The sequence below is a fragment of the Typopeltis vanoorti genome, chromosome 14 (assembly GCF_054136105.1).
Source record: "Typopeltis vanoorti isolate ZY-2024b chromosome 14, IOZ_Tvanoo_1.0, whole genome shotgun sequence".
Lineage (NCBI taxonomy): Eukaryota > Metazoa > Arthropoda > Arachnida > Uropygi > Thelyphonidae > Typopeltis > Typopeltis vanoorti.
In genome coordinates, this window is record NC_143562.1 from 86,840,892 (window position 1) to 86,855,659 (window position 14,768).

General features: G+C 37.1%; 1 protein-coding gene across 4 annotated transcripts in view; it reads right to left on the reverse strand.

The window, feature by feature from the left end:
* Nucleotides 1-14,768, reverse strand: part of LOC150099730 (alpha- and gamma-adaptin-binding protein p34) — a 203,010-nt gene that overhangs the window by 100,159 nt on the left and 88,083 nt on the right. For all 4 annotated transcript variants that reach the window (XR_016549330.1, XM_090403400.1, XM_090403399.1 and 1 more), the window contains exon 5: nt 9,352-9,432. Coding sequence is in view for 3 of the 4 variants with exons in the window: in XM_090403400.1 (XP_090259526.1) it covers nt 9,352-9,432 (81 nt within the window). In the remaining variant the exon portion in view is untranslated. The remainder of the gene's footprint in view (nt 1-9,351; nt 9,433-14,768) is intronic.

Genomic DNA, 14,768 nt, shown 5'->3' on the forward strand with positions numbered 1-14,768 from the left:
TTTCTTCTGGCTGTTTTCGGAGTTGGTGTCTTTGTTCTCTCTGGGAAAAGGTTAAACCAGGTCGAGCACGTATGAGTGAATGAGGGAAAGTGTCCTTTAGCTTGTTGTTTATTGCTGTTATAAATTTGGTGTGTTTATTGGTGAGTCGCAGGTCACTTTCACGAGACGTGGATAGTTCGTTCCGTCCTTTCTTCTGTTCATGGGTCCGATACGATGGCATTTGACAATGTTTCTGGGATTGAAATTGCATTCTCCTGCAAGTTTGCCGATGTCTTCTTTTAGGGATTTACCGTTTTCTGTCGGAAAGTTCAGGATAACAGCATTGAGTTTCCTATTTTCGACCTCGAGTGACTCATGTACCAATGATGTGATTAGTTCACGAAGTTTGTAAGCAGGCATGAGCGCTGATCGTTGAGCGTCTCGAGCTTAGTTTCCAACTTTCTGATTTTGGAGGAGAAGGTATCAATCATGATATTAAGCTGCTGCTGCTCGAGGTTTGTGACTCTTTTGTCTAGGTTTAGTATCTGTTTTACGGAAGAGAGGCACATCATACAGAAGTATGGCTGGTTTAGATCGGTGAAAGGCTTGTGCGCCGATTCATTTATTTTTGCGCAAGAAATATGTATCCAGTTGCAGCAGAAATCACACAATATACCTTTTTTTCCTTCTTTGACTTCTGTTTCACAGCTGCAGCACTTTCTAATGTCATTCGGTTTGTTGGTGATCGGCGACGCTACACTGACGGGACTCAAGGTAGTCTTCTGTAGGCATAGCGCTTTCACGTGGCTATTTTTTAGTTGTAAAATATAGCAAATTTAATGGACTATGGGTACTTACGAGTTGTACTGTAGTAGTCAGATGCTTAGTACCTTCTGTTACTTTTCCGTTTGCTGCTTATTTTGTACAAAAAACATTTGCAGTTACGATAAAATGCGGGAGCACAAATTTAACGTTGATTATTCGCTGGCGCCACCTATCTCTGGAGTACAGTTCCATCGATGTGGTATACTGTGATAATCTTTTCACCCCAAAATGCACTTTGTTACATTAAACTGACATCCATTCTTCTTAGCCCAGTCTTCCAATCTATCCAAATCACCTGCAAAATTTTGACATCATGTGCATTCGCTATTGCTCTACCCAACTTTGCATCATCAGCAAATAAATGAATAGTTCCTCTCAGATCCTTTCCCATATCGTTAATGAACAAATTAAATAGCAGTAGTCCAAGAACAGAACCCTGCAGCACACCACTAGTCACAGGCTTCTTTTGGACTCTACTCCTGAATAAACTACCCTTCTATCCATCTCACCAACCGTCCCCATGTGCTGTAGTTTACTGATTAGAATTCCATGTGGTATCCTGTCAAAGGCCTTAGCAAAGTCCAGCAGTATCACTGTAAACCCATTACCCTTATCCAGATCATGCCTCAGTAACTTGCTCACGTTTTATAATATGGTGATGGCTGAACTGGATAAGGGTAATGGGTTTACAGTGCTGCTGGACTTTGCTAAGGCCTTTGACAGGATACCACATGGAATTCTAATCAGTAAACTACAGAACAAAACCATGCTGCTCCCATACAGTATCCCATTTTCATCTATCCATTCCTGTATTTTGCTCGACTACTTTCTCCAAAACCTTGACAACGACTCCTGATATATATGCTTATCAGTCGGTAATTTGCAACAGCAGTCTTAAAGCCTCCTGTATGCAATGGAACTATTTCCCCCCCCCCTTATCCATGATAATATTTTATAATCCAAGCCCATATTCTCCAATTCATGCAAGAGACTTCCATGCTGTATTTTGTCAAAAGTGTTTAGTAAAATCCAAAAGCATCATGGTATATCCATTCCTCTTGTCTAGCTCAATGGTAACATTATTATAGAATGTGAGCAGGTTGTTAAAACATGACCTTCCCTTAGTAAATCCATGCTGTTCATTGCAAAGTAGAGAATCTCTGTCAACCCATTTCTGAATGCGTACCCTAACCAACTTTTTCAAATTCTTCACCATTTCTGAGATACTGATTAGTTGATAGTTGAATACATTGATCTTTGCACCACCCTTGTGCAATGGGATTACCACACATTCTTTCCATTCCTGCAGAATCTTTCTTGTTCTGCGACTCAAATTATATAGCCTTTCTAAAGGACTAGCCAGTTCAGCTGAACACTCTTATAGCACCTGTGCTGATATCCCATCAGTCTGTAACTGCAGTTTGTGCAACAGCTCTAATTCACCCCCCCCTCATTCACCTGAGTTTCTTCATCCAGTGAAGAGGTAGCAGTGAAGCTTTTAGCAAAATGAGCACTCATTAGTTGAATAAGCTCTTCTGCATCTGTCACCCTCACACCATCTGCATTCAGTAGAGTTATTTTTTCATATTCTTTCTTTTACTTGCAGCATATTGATAGAATTCTTTGTGGTTATCTTTAGCTTCCAGAGCCAGTTTCTTTTCATACTCATAGTTTGCTTTCTGTATAACAGATGCGACTCTTCTGGCTTGCTGCTTATAATTTTCACAACGGACATAATCTTTATGCACATTCCGTCCACGTCATCCTTTTCTTACGAATCTCTTGATTGATAAGATTACACAACCATTTGACTCCTACTTTATTTCTGATATGGCATCATTTAAATGGGAAACATTCTTTGCTCAGAATCTAGCAAACTACTCTGTTGGTAATAATTTCCTGCTTTGCAGTTTAGCATGTAACCTTTTCTAAATGGAACATTCATAAACTTAGCCACTTTCCAAGTGAATACTGCATGATCACTGTCACCAACCGAAAGCAGAATAGTTATTTCTTTAACTAAAACACCCTCTGACAGTATAATCAAATTTAACACTCTTTGACCTATAGTTCTTTCTGACACATGCTACTTGAGGAAGTTGTCTTGCAACAGCTCAATAAATCAGTTTCATTCTTCTCATGATAAGAATAATAATCGTATGATGATACACGGCCGTGAGTCCCCTTTACAGGGGAGGTATGGCACCATCTCAGTCCCCCCCAAATTTTATCTGGGCTCCGGAACCGGCATAGCTGACAAATCAGACCTATGGCTAGGTCAGTATTCTTGACTGTAATCTGCGTGCGCTCACTGGACCAGTTTGCCTGCTTGCGGGTTGAAAAACCCTAGATAAACTGGTGGGAAAAAACCCTGCTGTCTGCAACCAAGACTGGCTAACTTGGCTATGTCTGAGGAAGATCCATAAGCTCCTCGCATCGTCGATAGGAATCGAACCTAGGACATTCCTTCCCCAGGCATATGGTTGTGAAGAGCATAGCCACTAGGCTAACCGCACGGACTCTTCTCATGATATTTTACTGCTACTCAATCAATATTCAGATAATTAAAGTCTCCCATAATGATTACTCTTTTTGCACCTATTGTCTTTATTTGGTGATGCATTTCTTCATCACTAGCAACCAATCCACCAGGTCTATAATAATATCTCACTATGTATTTGATCTTGTTAGATTCCACCTCATGCCAGATGGCTTCAAACTCACTACTACATGAAATACTGTTACTAGTAATACAGTCATAGGTCTCAACTCTAACTGGATTATGACAATATTGTTCTTTACATGTGGGATGGTGAATCAAAAATATTCACAAAAATTCTTGATACCATTCAGAAGAAAGTATTTCAACTAGCTGATGCCTCTCTCCAACTTATTCCAATGGCTATTTAATAATTAGTCAGTGCCTTTTATTTTTTCTCTTTCATGGGCAGTGTTCCACTGAACTGGCATCTTATGCCATCACCTTCTTCTAAACTTATAATAACACGAGCGACAGATGTTGATCAGCTGCAATTACAGTGCCAAGTGTTAACTACTAGTACTCCTCTTCTTTCATTCTGACTACATCAGTTCTGCATTATGTTACAGTTTTCCTTACAAAGTGTTTCTCAAACGCTTTGTAAGGAAAGAGCAATGAACATAACAAGATACACAATGTTTTTTTTTTAAATAAAAATATGGAAGAGTATAAAACAATTAGTTTGGCTGGGATTCTCAAGTGGGATTTGCATGTGCAGCATCTTGCTAGCATGGCTGGGATTATGTTTGTTCCAGCAGGTCAAATCTAACAGTGATTGTGCCCTCTACAATACACAGAAATCAGTGGATGAACATCTGAGTTTAATTTAATTTAATTCAATTTTGGGACATCATTTAAAGAAAGCTGAACAAAAAAGACTATAAACATGACTATTTTTGAAAATTTCTCCATAACTTCGTTCTTGGGGGATCTTATGGCTGAAAGCTACAATATATAACTTGGAAGAAGCCTACACATAGCCTTTTAAGGAATGGGGGAGAAGCAACGAAGGCTTCTGACATAATGCCAATCCTCACTTTCTCATGGTGTACCCTATTAGGTATCTACCTGGATACTGAACGAATGAGGATGGGCTGGAAATTTGGGATTTACCCAACCAAATTGTATTTTTATTGGGTTAAATCACAATTTGAAATGATGGTACAACATGACAAATTTTCTTGACAGCTGGGGATTGCCTGGTTAAACAAGGTTGCCATCGATGTGTTCTTGGATTTTTTCCCAGAACACATCTGAACTCAACATCACCAGAGTTCAAGATTGGTATCAATATGAGAAGAATCAATGGAAAGAAATGGAACTAGCAGAAGAATTGGACAAGTACCAGATTGACATAATAGACATGAATGAAACGAAGAAGACAAAAACTGGTGAGGTCTTTTTAAGCAACAAATACAAAATGTTATATTCAAGCAATAACAACAGGGAAAAGAGGGAGTGGCTAGAGTATTCAACACTAAATATGAGGATATTTTTGAATGGCAGGCAATATCATGTAGACTGATGTGGGCAAATATCGAAATGGGGAACTGGACAATGAGATTTATTTGTGTTTATGGTCTCACAGAAAGTTCTATTAAGGAAGAAATGAAAGAATTTTTTGAGGAATTAGAGAAAGCAGCTGACATAATGAAAAAGGAAAAGTTGATCCTTGTTGAAAATCTAAACAGAAGAGTAGGAAATGATTAAAAGACAGAAATGTTTGGGAAAAATTTGAAGAAAATTTTAATAATAATGGTAAATGCCTGCTGGACTTTTGTTCAATAAAGGGATTAGTTATTACTAACACCATGTTTCAACATAAAAATGTGCACAAATTCACATGGAGAGAAGATGCAAGAAATAAACAAAGTCTCATTGCCTATGTTATAACTGATAGCAATGTTTTCCCACTGGAGGTATACTCTTGTGTCCTTCAGGACACAAGAGCATACATTAGGATATTTGAAATAGGAAGTGATCACTATTTAGTTTTGAGTAGGATAAAATTGAATTTGATATCGAAAGAAGAGTGTATAAAAAAATTTTAAAATGAATCAAAACTGAGCACCTCACAGAGGAGAACAATAGACTTAAATACAAACATCATACAAGAAAAAATAAAAGAGTTTAAAAACAAGAACCAAACATGCAGATTCAGTGGCAAATCCTGAAAACAACATTGATTCATTCACAGAGGCATCTGGCAAGATTGTAAGGAGAGAAAAATTAGAACTAAATGGTGGACTCAGGAAGTTAAAGAGGTAGTCAAGGAAAAGAAGAAAGCGTATTGAAAGTTCCTGCCAGTAAGTCAGCTTGTGCTCTTAGGGAATACAGAGAAAAATGTAAGAAAGTGAAGCACTGTGTAAAACTAATTGAACAAAAGTTATGGGAAGACTTCAGTAAGAACATAGAAAATAAAGGAAGAAATGTAGGAATCAGGAAAATGGCAAAATATTCTGAAGGCTATTGAAAAGGCTTACAGATGGAAGAAAGAGTACTATAAAAGGAATCAGAGATGATAAAGATGAGATGAAAAGTGAAGATAAAGACATTCTATATGTCTGAAGTAAATACTTTGAAAGACTGCTAAATGAAACAAGCAGTGTCAGCATAGTGGTAGAAAACTCCCAATAGGAATGCAGGCAGGAGTACGTAACCATGCTTGAAGTAGAAAAAGTCATCAAAAACCTGAAATGTGGACAGGCAGCTGGAGTAGATGAAATTCGACCAGAAATACTCAAATATGGAGGTATAAAGGTTTAAAAGTGGCTGCAGTGCATAATTCAGAAAGCCTAGTCAGAGGATCAAATTCCAGATGATTGGAGTAGAGCTCTCATAGAACCCATCTATTTACAGAGGTATTTCCTTACTAAGTGTTCCTGGTAAGATTTATGCAAGCATACTTCAGAAACAGCTAAGAAAAAATGTGGAAGGGAAGATTGGGAAGAATAGGCTGGATTCAGGCCAAATAGAGGTTGTCAGAATCAGATTTTAACTTCAAGACCAATTGAGAAATATTGGGAATATAGGATTTTTAAGTTTTGTTGATCTGATAAAAGCATATGACAAATTGCCAAGAGAAAGTTCTACAAAATGCTAAAGAAGTTATATGATGTAAACAGGATGTTATATACAACAATACAGTCTCTATTTAACTTGTAAGTCAGCAGTTAGAATTGAAGAAGTACAGGAAGATGGTTTGATGTTAAATTAGGTGTGCAATAAGGGTGCACATTTTAAATCTGATATCAACATTGGTGATGTTAATCTTAGCTCTTTACCTTATGCAGATGATGTATATAATTCTAAATAAATCCAGTACAACTCTGTAACATTCCCTGACTAAACAAATAACTGCTGTAATAAATTTGGTGTGAAAATGAGCAATAAAAAAATCACAGACAATGAAAATAAGCAGAAACATTGATAACATCAACTGTATCCTGAACAGTGAACATATGGAATAAATAAAACATTTCAGCTATTTAGGCACAAATTTTAGTGAAGATAGCAAATTGAATATGGGAAATAGATAACAGTATTAGTAAAGCTGGTATGGTAGGAAGTCATCTGGAAGTCAGAGAACTATGCTGTTCTCTTTGATTACTTATCTCTAAAAGATTGATTTTATATAGTCTGATCTGATCTGATTTTCCATTTCAGTCGTTTTTCCGACCGTAGGTGACTTTGTAGGTGGCATTGCCCACAAAGTACTCCTGGTGAGATTTTTACAGGGTAGTTCACCAGTGCTTCCCCCCCCCCACCCCAATTTTTATCCGGGCTCAGGACCAGCATATTGCAGGGACGTATTCATGACTGTAATCCGTGTGTGTTCACGGGACCGGTTTGCCTGTTCTGGGGGATTGCAAAAAACCCAAGTTTCTGAGTGAAAAAAAACCCTATCTCCGTATGAGACCGGCTAACTCATCTTAAAAGGTTCCTCACGTCCCTGACGGGAATCGAGCCCAGGTCTTTCCGACCAAAGGGCTTCGTCTACACTGACTGAGCTACGGAGGCTTTATATAGTCTAATTATCCAAATTATGAGATCATCTTTCTAGAAGACTTGAATGTTCACAATGCTTTGCAGATCAACCCAGAAAAAAACCAAATCATTTGATAATAATTCAAATCAAATGCAAATATTAACCTACCAACCAGAATACCAGAAAAAATCCTCATCATTCACCCAACATTGGACATTTTATTAACCAGCTTTTCCTCCAAATACACCGTAGATGTCTGCTCTCCTCTTGGCAGTTCTGACAATCTTATCCACATTTTCATTTCTTCAGATCAATCTCTTCTCAGCCAATCTCAATCTTGAACCCTCCTTATGTCACTATAATGATTCAAGTGGAATGACTTCCAGTATTTCTACACCTCTTTTCCATGGTTAGATTACTATTTCTGTACTACAAATCATCCCACAAAAAACACTGCATGTAAGTCCAACATTTTACTAGATTCATAATCATGCTAATTAACAGTCATATCGATATCATGTCTGCACATATTAGCTAAACTTTCATACATGCACACACACACACAATCATTCCTCACATGATGAGCTAGTTTCTTTGACTCTTTGCAGCAGGTGTTCCCTGCAATGAATGATTTCTCCAGGCGTCTGATGCCAAATTCATTCAAGCATAAGCCATCCTCTTATACAAGTCCTTTCTACAATAAAACTCAACATACCCAAAGCAGACTTCATAAGAGCCAAATATATGCCTGTCCCCCTACTCGACCAGCAATCAAGTCATCTCATCCTTTGCTAAAGCTGCTGTGTGTGTGTGTGTGTGTGTGTGTGTGTGTGTGTGTGTGTGTGTGTGTGTGTGTGTGTGTGTGTGTGTGTGTGTGTGTGTAACTTCTGCCTTTCTATGTTTCCACCTATTTCACATCCTGATGGTACCATCAGGATGTGAGATATCTCTTCCATTTCTTCTGCTATCATAGCTCTTCTTATCTCAGTACTCTCATTGAGTAATTGACTAACAATTTCCATTCTCTCACTCTTCTTTCTCACTTCTTCCAGAAATCGTTTTACATCCTCTTTCATGCTGTGTTTATCATTACTTAAATCATTTGTTCTTAGAAGCAAGACCATCTCTTTTACCTTTCTTTTCTCAATTACATTCATCACATCCTTAATCTTCACTACCAGAAAGCTCAAATTAGTGACATCATTGTCAAGATCAAATTTAATGGACAAATAACCATGCTATATAACTTCTTTTTTTTTTTTTTTCTTGCATTCTACTTAACCATATTATCATTATTAGTTAGTGATATCTTATGAACTTCAATGCTTTGGTATCTCTTATTTTCTACATATTTTTCATATCCTAAGTTTTTCTATATGTCTCTTACCTTTTTCTAACTTCTGGGCTGATTGTTCTAATAATCTGTTTTAACATAGAAATTTCATACGTATGTCAAATTATTTTCTAAATCTTAATCTGAATCCAATATTGGTATTCTAATGCTTTTTCTGCATTAGGTTAGCATCCACACCTTTGTTTTTGACACCACTCTTGTTCTGATAGGTTTCTGGTGTCATTTATTATATACTACCTTAAATTAACAATTTATCTATAAAATGAGTAAGTGCAATAAATATACTAAAATATGCTAATTAATCTAAGAAAACATCCAATAAATAAAAATAAATCACTTATCTTAAAGGAGCATGAAATAAACTGTGCTCTCTTAATACAGCCTTGAACCCCAACTAGAGAAATCAATGCAGAAATGTTCCAGTATAAAAATAAAATAGAACTTTTCTTTTATCCCCTGAGAGTTTTAGTGAGTTAAACTGTAGCTGTACAATTGGGAACAACACAGTAAGGTTTTCAACATATTGCATATACTTATTATTGCAACGAATGTGAAAGTATATAGTCTAGAGAAGTTCTGGATATCAAAACTAAATTTTATATTCATCAAATTTCTTTTATATTGTATTCATAAATCATTATATCACAAAAAAGAAAGAAAAGTTACCTTTCAAGTCTAAATTAGGCCATGTGTGGGCATGTAATGCTTGGATAATCCTTTTAAATCCTTTAGTTTCTTTGAAGTCATCTGTTAAAATGAAATGTACTCAGTTGACAATTAAAATATTGCATGTCATTAATCTTTATCAAAAGTGGAATAGAAGATGGTCCATTTATTTTTATATATCATTTATAAATTTACCTAATGCAAAAATATACCACAGTCCATCACTTATGGTTTTTCTACTATGGAAAACAATAATCAATATCAATGCAAACAGACAGGACAACTATCTTCAAATCTCAAACAAATCCACTCATGACTTCCTTAGCTGATTAATGGTGAATGAAAGACAGTTCAGTTATGAAGAAAGCCTGGTTGGAGGCTCTCTTAACAAGGGTTTTTATGATACCATATTGTTGAGATGGGGGGGGATGATGGGAAAGTTTTTGTATATCTACCTATGTGAGTAGGTATTCTATAAAATGGAGAAAGAAAAAGTACTGTTGGAAAGACATGTAATTAGAGTGTCTAGAAGAGACACACTACTGTTATTTTCTTTTTCTATAGTGAAATGGATTCTGGGGTGTAGGAGGAAAGAGTAATCTGAGTCTTGTAGCTGAATGGAGAACACAACAATGTACCTCAGCCAGATAGAAAGTTTGAGAACAGCAGTATCAAGAGTATTTTTCTCAAAATGTTCTATACAGAAATTGGAACATTAACTAACACCTTAACTTTATGTAAAAATGTTTTTGTCCTAGCATTAAGGATTTCTTCAATTTTTTCCATTTAAACTGGCTGTTTCATTTTAAAGGACATCATATACAGGGTGTTCGGGATAAATTTGACAGTTTCGTAAGGAAAAAGAAAATCTTCTTTGTATCTATTAAATTTAATGAATTGACAAAAAAACATTACAGGCAGAGTTAATTACAATACTATCAACAAGATTTACTCAAAATAACCACCATTAGCATCGATCACAGCTTCAATTCTGCTTCGGAACCTCGAACAAGCTGATGCTACAGTCTCCCTAGGAAGGGCCGCAAAAACTGTTTTAATTTTATCCATTAACTGGGCTTTTGTATTACTGGAAGTGCGATTGGTGTCTTTTTCAACTGCGCCCAATACAAAATAATCCATGGGGTTAAGGTCTGGGGAGTTTGGAGGCCAAACATTTGGACTGGTGAAGTCGTAGAAATTTTCAGACAACCATTTTTGACTTTTCCCAGAGGTGTGGCAAGGGGCCGAATCCTGCTGCCATACATACGGCCTACCATTGGCTACCCTTGTTATCCAGGGCTTGACTACAGTTAGCAACTCCACGAACAAAGCCCGAATTCCAGTGCATAAACACCTGTTCCTGCAGATTTGCGAGGAATTCTGCTGTACGAACGCAATCAGATCGTCTGCTAGGGATCTTTCTTCTTGCTACATCCTCGTAGTCACCATTGCAAGTCTCTAGTTCATGCCTGATTGTTTTTACTGTATTCAGGGAGCATTAGGCAGCAGTCGTAATATCCTTATTTTGATGGCGGGCACGAATCATCATGATACAAGTTATTCTCTTCCATGATTCAGGTGGGTTCCAGCTATCCATCCTTTCTGACATCTTGTATGTGAATGAAGAAGGGTCCAAACTTTTAAATGAAGAGAAGTGTGTGTTAATACATGTAACTTACGGAAAAATATAATTAATTATAAATATGTCAAATTTATCCCGAACACCCTGTATATATATATATATATATATATATATATATATATATATATATATAAACAGATACAAGCTATGGCCATTGGCTCTCCCCCTCTCTCTCTCCTCCCTTAGCCAATTTCTGTAGGGAATTTCAAAAAGAATGCTCCTGATGCTGTTCTCAAACTTCTATCTGGCTAAGATACACTGATAATGTGTTCTGTTCATCATTTGGCCACATGGCAAACACATTAGACTTGTTCCACCTCAACAGCCAGCATTCCAGAATCCAGTTCACCATAAAAAATAAAATAACAATAGCCTATCTTTTCTAGACACTAATCACATATGTTCCTGGTGGCACTTTCCTTCTCTGCTTATAGTTAACCTACCCACACAGGTAGATAAATTCACAAACTTTCCCATTATCCCCCTTCCCAGCAATACGGTATCATAAAAACCCTTGTTAACCACATCTCCAACCACTGTTCCAACCAAGCTTACCTCACAGCTGAACTCTCTTTTATTTACCATACCTTTACTATCCAATGGTTTTATGATGCCAAAAACAATAAATAAAAAACAGCTTCTGTGTCATCTGTCAGCTCACATCCCTCTCACCATAGAGATTATAGTAATTGCTAATACTATTTTCTGTATCCAGGGCACCTCAAAGAAAACAGAACTTTAAAGGAATATGATCTCTGCACTGCTTTAAAACCTTACATGAATATGGTTGGCCTTATCCATTTTTCTAAGGATTAATTTCCCCCTCCCCTATCTGCTCCAGGTGTGAAAAAATTATCTTGTTCTTGCAACTTATCATACTATGGACAAACTGACAGATCTGCTAACATCTGCCTTGAAAAACACAAGAAATATGGCTGCGGGTTCGAATCCTGCTATGGACAAGGATGTTTGTGATTGTCTGTGAAAATACTAGTGGTGGTGATGATGATGGCCAATAGATGGCATTGGCATAGATAATGATGGTAGTTGCAGTTCACTGTAGTTGATGGAGACAGAGTTGTAGAGTAGGTGCCCTCCCTCGATGAGTCTTTGGGCTCCCTGGAGGTGTTACATAATAATAATATATCCACCAACACAGTCAGGTCTAGCTGACCATGCTCTAGACATCTTGCACAACATGAAAAAACATTATGCTTCACTGCAACAAATACAACACAGTTTTCCAAGCTTCCATGTCCCACTGTGCACGCTCTTTGCACCACACTGAGAATGGTGCTGAATGTTGGTTCGGGTAACGTGGGAGTTGGATATTGCAGTCCAGCCCCCCATGTTGTAAGCTTTGGTTCTGAATGTTTTTGTGTGGATTCGTGTTTATTCCAGTTGATGCCCAGAACTCCGCATTTAATGTGTCAGTTGATGAATGGCAATTTTTACTGCAAATAGTACTTGCAGTTGACTCCCTGCGCTTCCATCTTAGTATGATGTGTTAAGAATTAAGTGCTGAAAAAAAAACTCACAAGAAGTTTAATGGAGTGAAACAGCACTAAGAAATGATTAAAAATAGTATTTAATGCTTTCAATATTTCATCTCAGTTACAGAGACATAATAAGGTCATCAGGGAGTATAAAATGAAACTTGTAACACACACACACACACACACGGCAGCACAAAACTAACTGAAATATGTGGCTGAAAGACTAGAGTCCTAACTAGGGCAGGGCACCCTCCATGGACATCTGCTTGCAGCCTAGGATGTAAACTGGGATCTTGTAAAATTCCAGTATCCTGACATCCTTTAGGAAAGGCCAGCTGGTTTAATTGTAACGTGATTTTGTGTGGCCTGCGGCAGGATAAAAACTATATTAAATTATATGTATTAAAAATTTAGCTATTAATTTCGACCGCAGATTTTCTGATTGATATACTAGTTATATTCATTATTTCTGATGACAGAAACACTTTATATTCTCAACACGGAATCAAAATTGCTTTAAAAAGATTACTCAATTTATAAAATCTACTGTTTCTCTGTGCGAGTTGTAGTAGTGGGAGTGGTAGATTTCTAAGCACTCCAGAGTAATGCATCATTGAAAGTCACTTGCTCTGATCTGGTTACAGTGATCAGTTTCAGAGACTCAGTTTCAAGTAGTTTATATTGTTCTCCAAGTAGTAAACTGATTTAGCAAATATAGTAAGTCAATACATATAACTATTGCCTTGAAAAAATGCAGAGTTTATTTTTATTTAATTTCTGTCTAAAAGCGTGCGGCCCGTGACTCTACCACTCATCATATATTGGCCCTCGTATAGAATGATGTTGGCCATGCCTGGTCTAGACAATCAAAGTTCCAGCTTGCCGCAACGTATTGAGATCCCAGATTACATCCTAGGCCACCAACAGGTGTCTATAGAGGGCACCCCACCCATTTAGGACTCTAGTCTTTCATCCATGTGTTTCAGTTAGTTTTATGCTACATTTGTGTATGTGTGCTACAAGTCTCATTTTGTACTCCCTGACAATGTCTCTGCAATTGAAATGATATACTGGAAGCATTAAATACTATTTTTAATAATTTCCTAGTGCTGTTTCACTCCACTGAACTTTTATCATGAATCTCATTAGGGTATTATTGATTGCTGACCTGGGATGGCCCAATTGGTCAACAATTTGCCGAACAGATAGGCCTGCAACATGGCATCCAATCACAACACCTCTGTTTCCAGCTCCATCAGTTTCTTTCTTGCAGCCATTTCACCCAAAGCATAGATTCCTGACTTGGGAGCATCCTATTCCTCCAATTTATACTGTCTACAAACAAATGAGTTGTTACATGGCACGATGCACCTTGCCCATGGGAGTGTCCATAGGCTTCTTTCCAAGTTGTATTTTAAAAAATAACTTAAATGACTATATAGCTAAATGATAAAACAGAAAATAACTAATTTATTTCTAAAATCGCTACTAGTTCCCATCATCCTAGAAGACTTTATCAGGCGCATTACACAGAAGTGAAAAAACAGAACATAAAACATTGAATACATCTACCAAAGTTTTAAATTTTTAACAAATTGCTCATATCTGAAGGAATTCTCAGACTAGCTGTGTTGCTCTTGTGCATAAGGACGTGGTCTTGTGACTGCAATAGCTGAATAGCAAAGAAGTAACAATCAGAAAGGCTGTGACTGAGGATGACTTTAAGGTGAATAGGATTTAGTGCAATTTCTGTTGATTCCAATATTTTTCTTTCAAGTTCATCATAACATTTATATATGATCTCAGATCTATCCCAGTTTACTGAATGTATTGGTCATCTGGATAAGAAAAAATAGGGTCATCTGGATAAGAAAAAACTAGATAAAGCTGTGGCTCCAGTTCTACCATTGGTGATATCTCTGAGATGTTTTTCAATACGAAGTTCATTTCTCTGTTTGTCCATAATATAGGGAATTACAGCTCCATCAAAGGTGTAACACCTGGATACTTCAAAGTGTAATGTTTTGGCTTTACTCGGTGAAGCCAGAATCGAAGCTTTGTTAAAGTGGTGAATGGAATTCTCAGACTAGCTGTGTTGCTCTTGTGCATAAGGACGTGGTCTTGTGACTGCAATAGCTGAATAGCAAAGAAGTAACAATCAGAAAGGCTGTGACTGAGGATGACTTTAAGGTGAATAGGATTTAGTGCAATTTCTGTTGATTCCAATATTTTTCTTTCAAGTTCATCATAACATTTATATATGATCTCAGATCTATCAC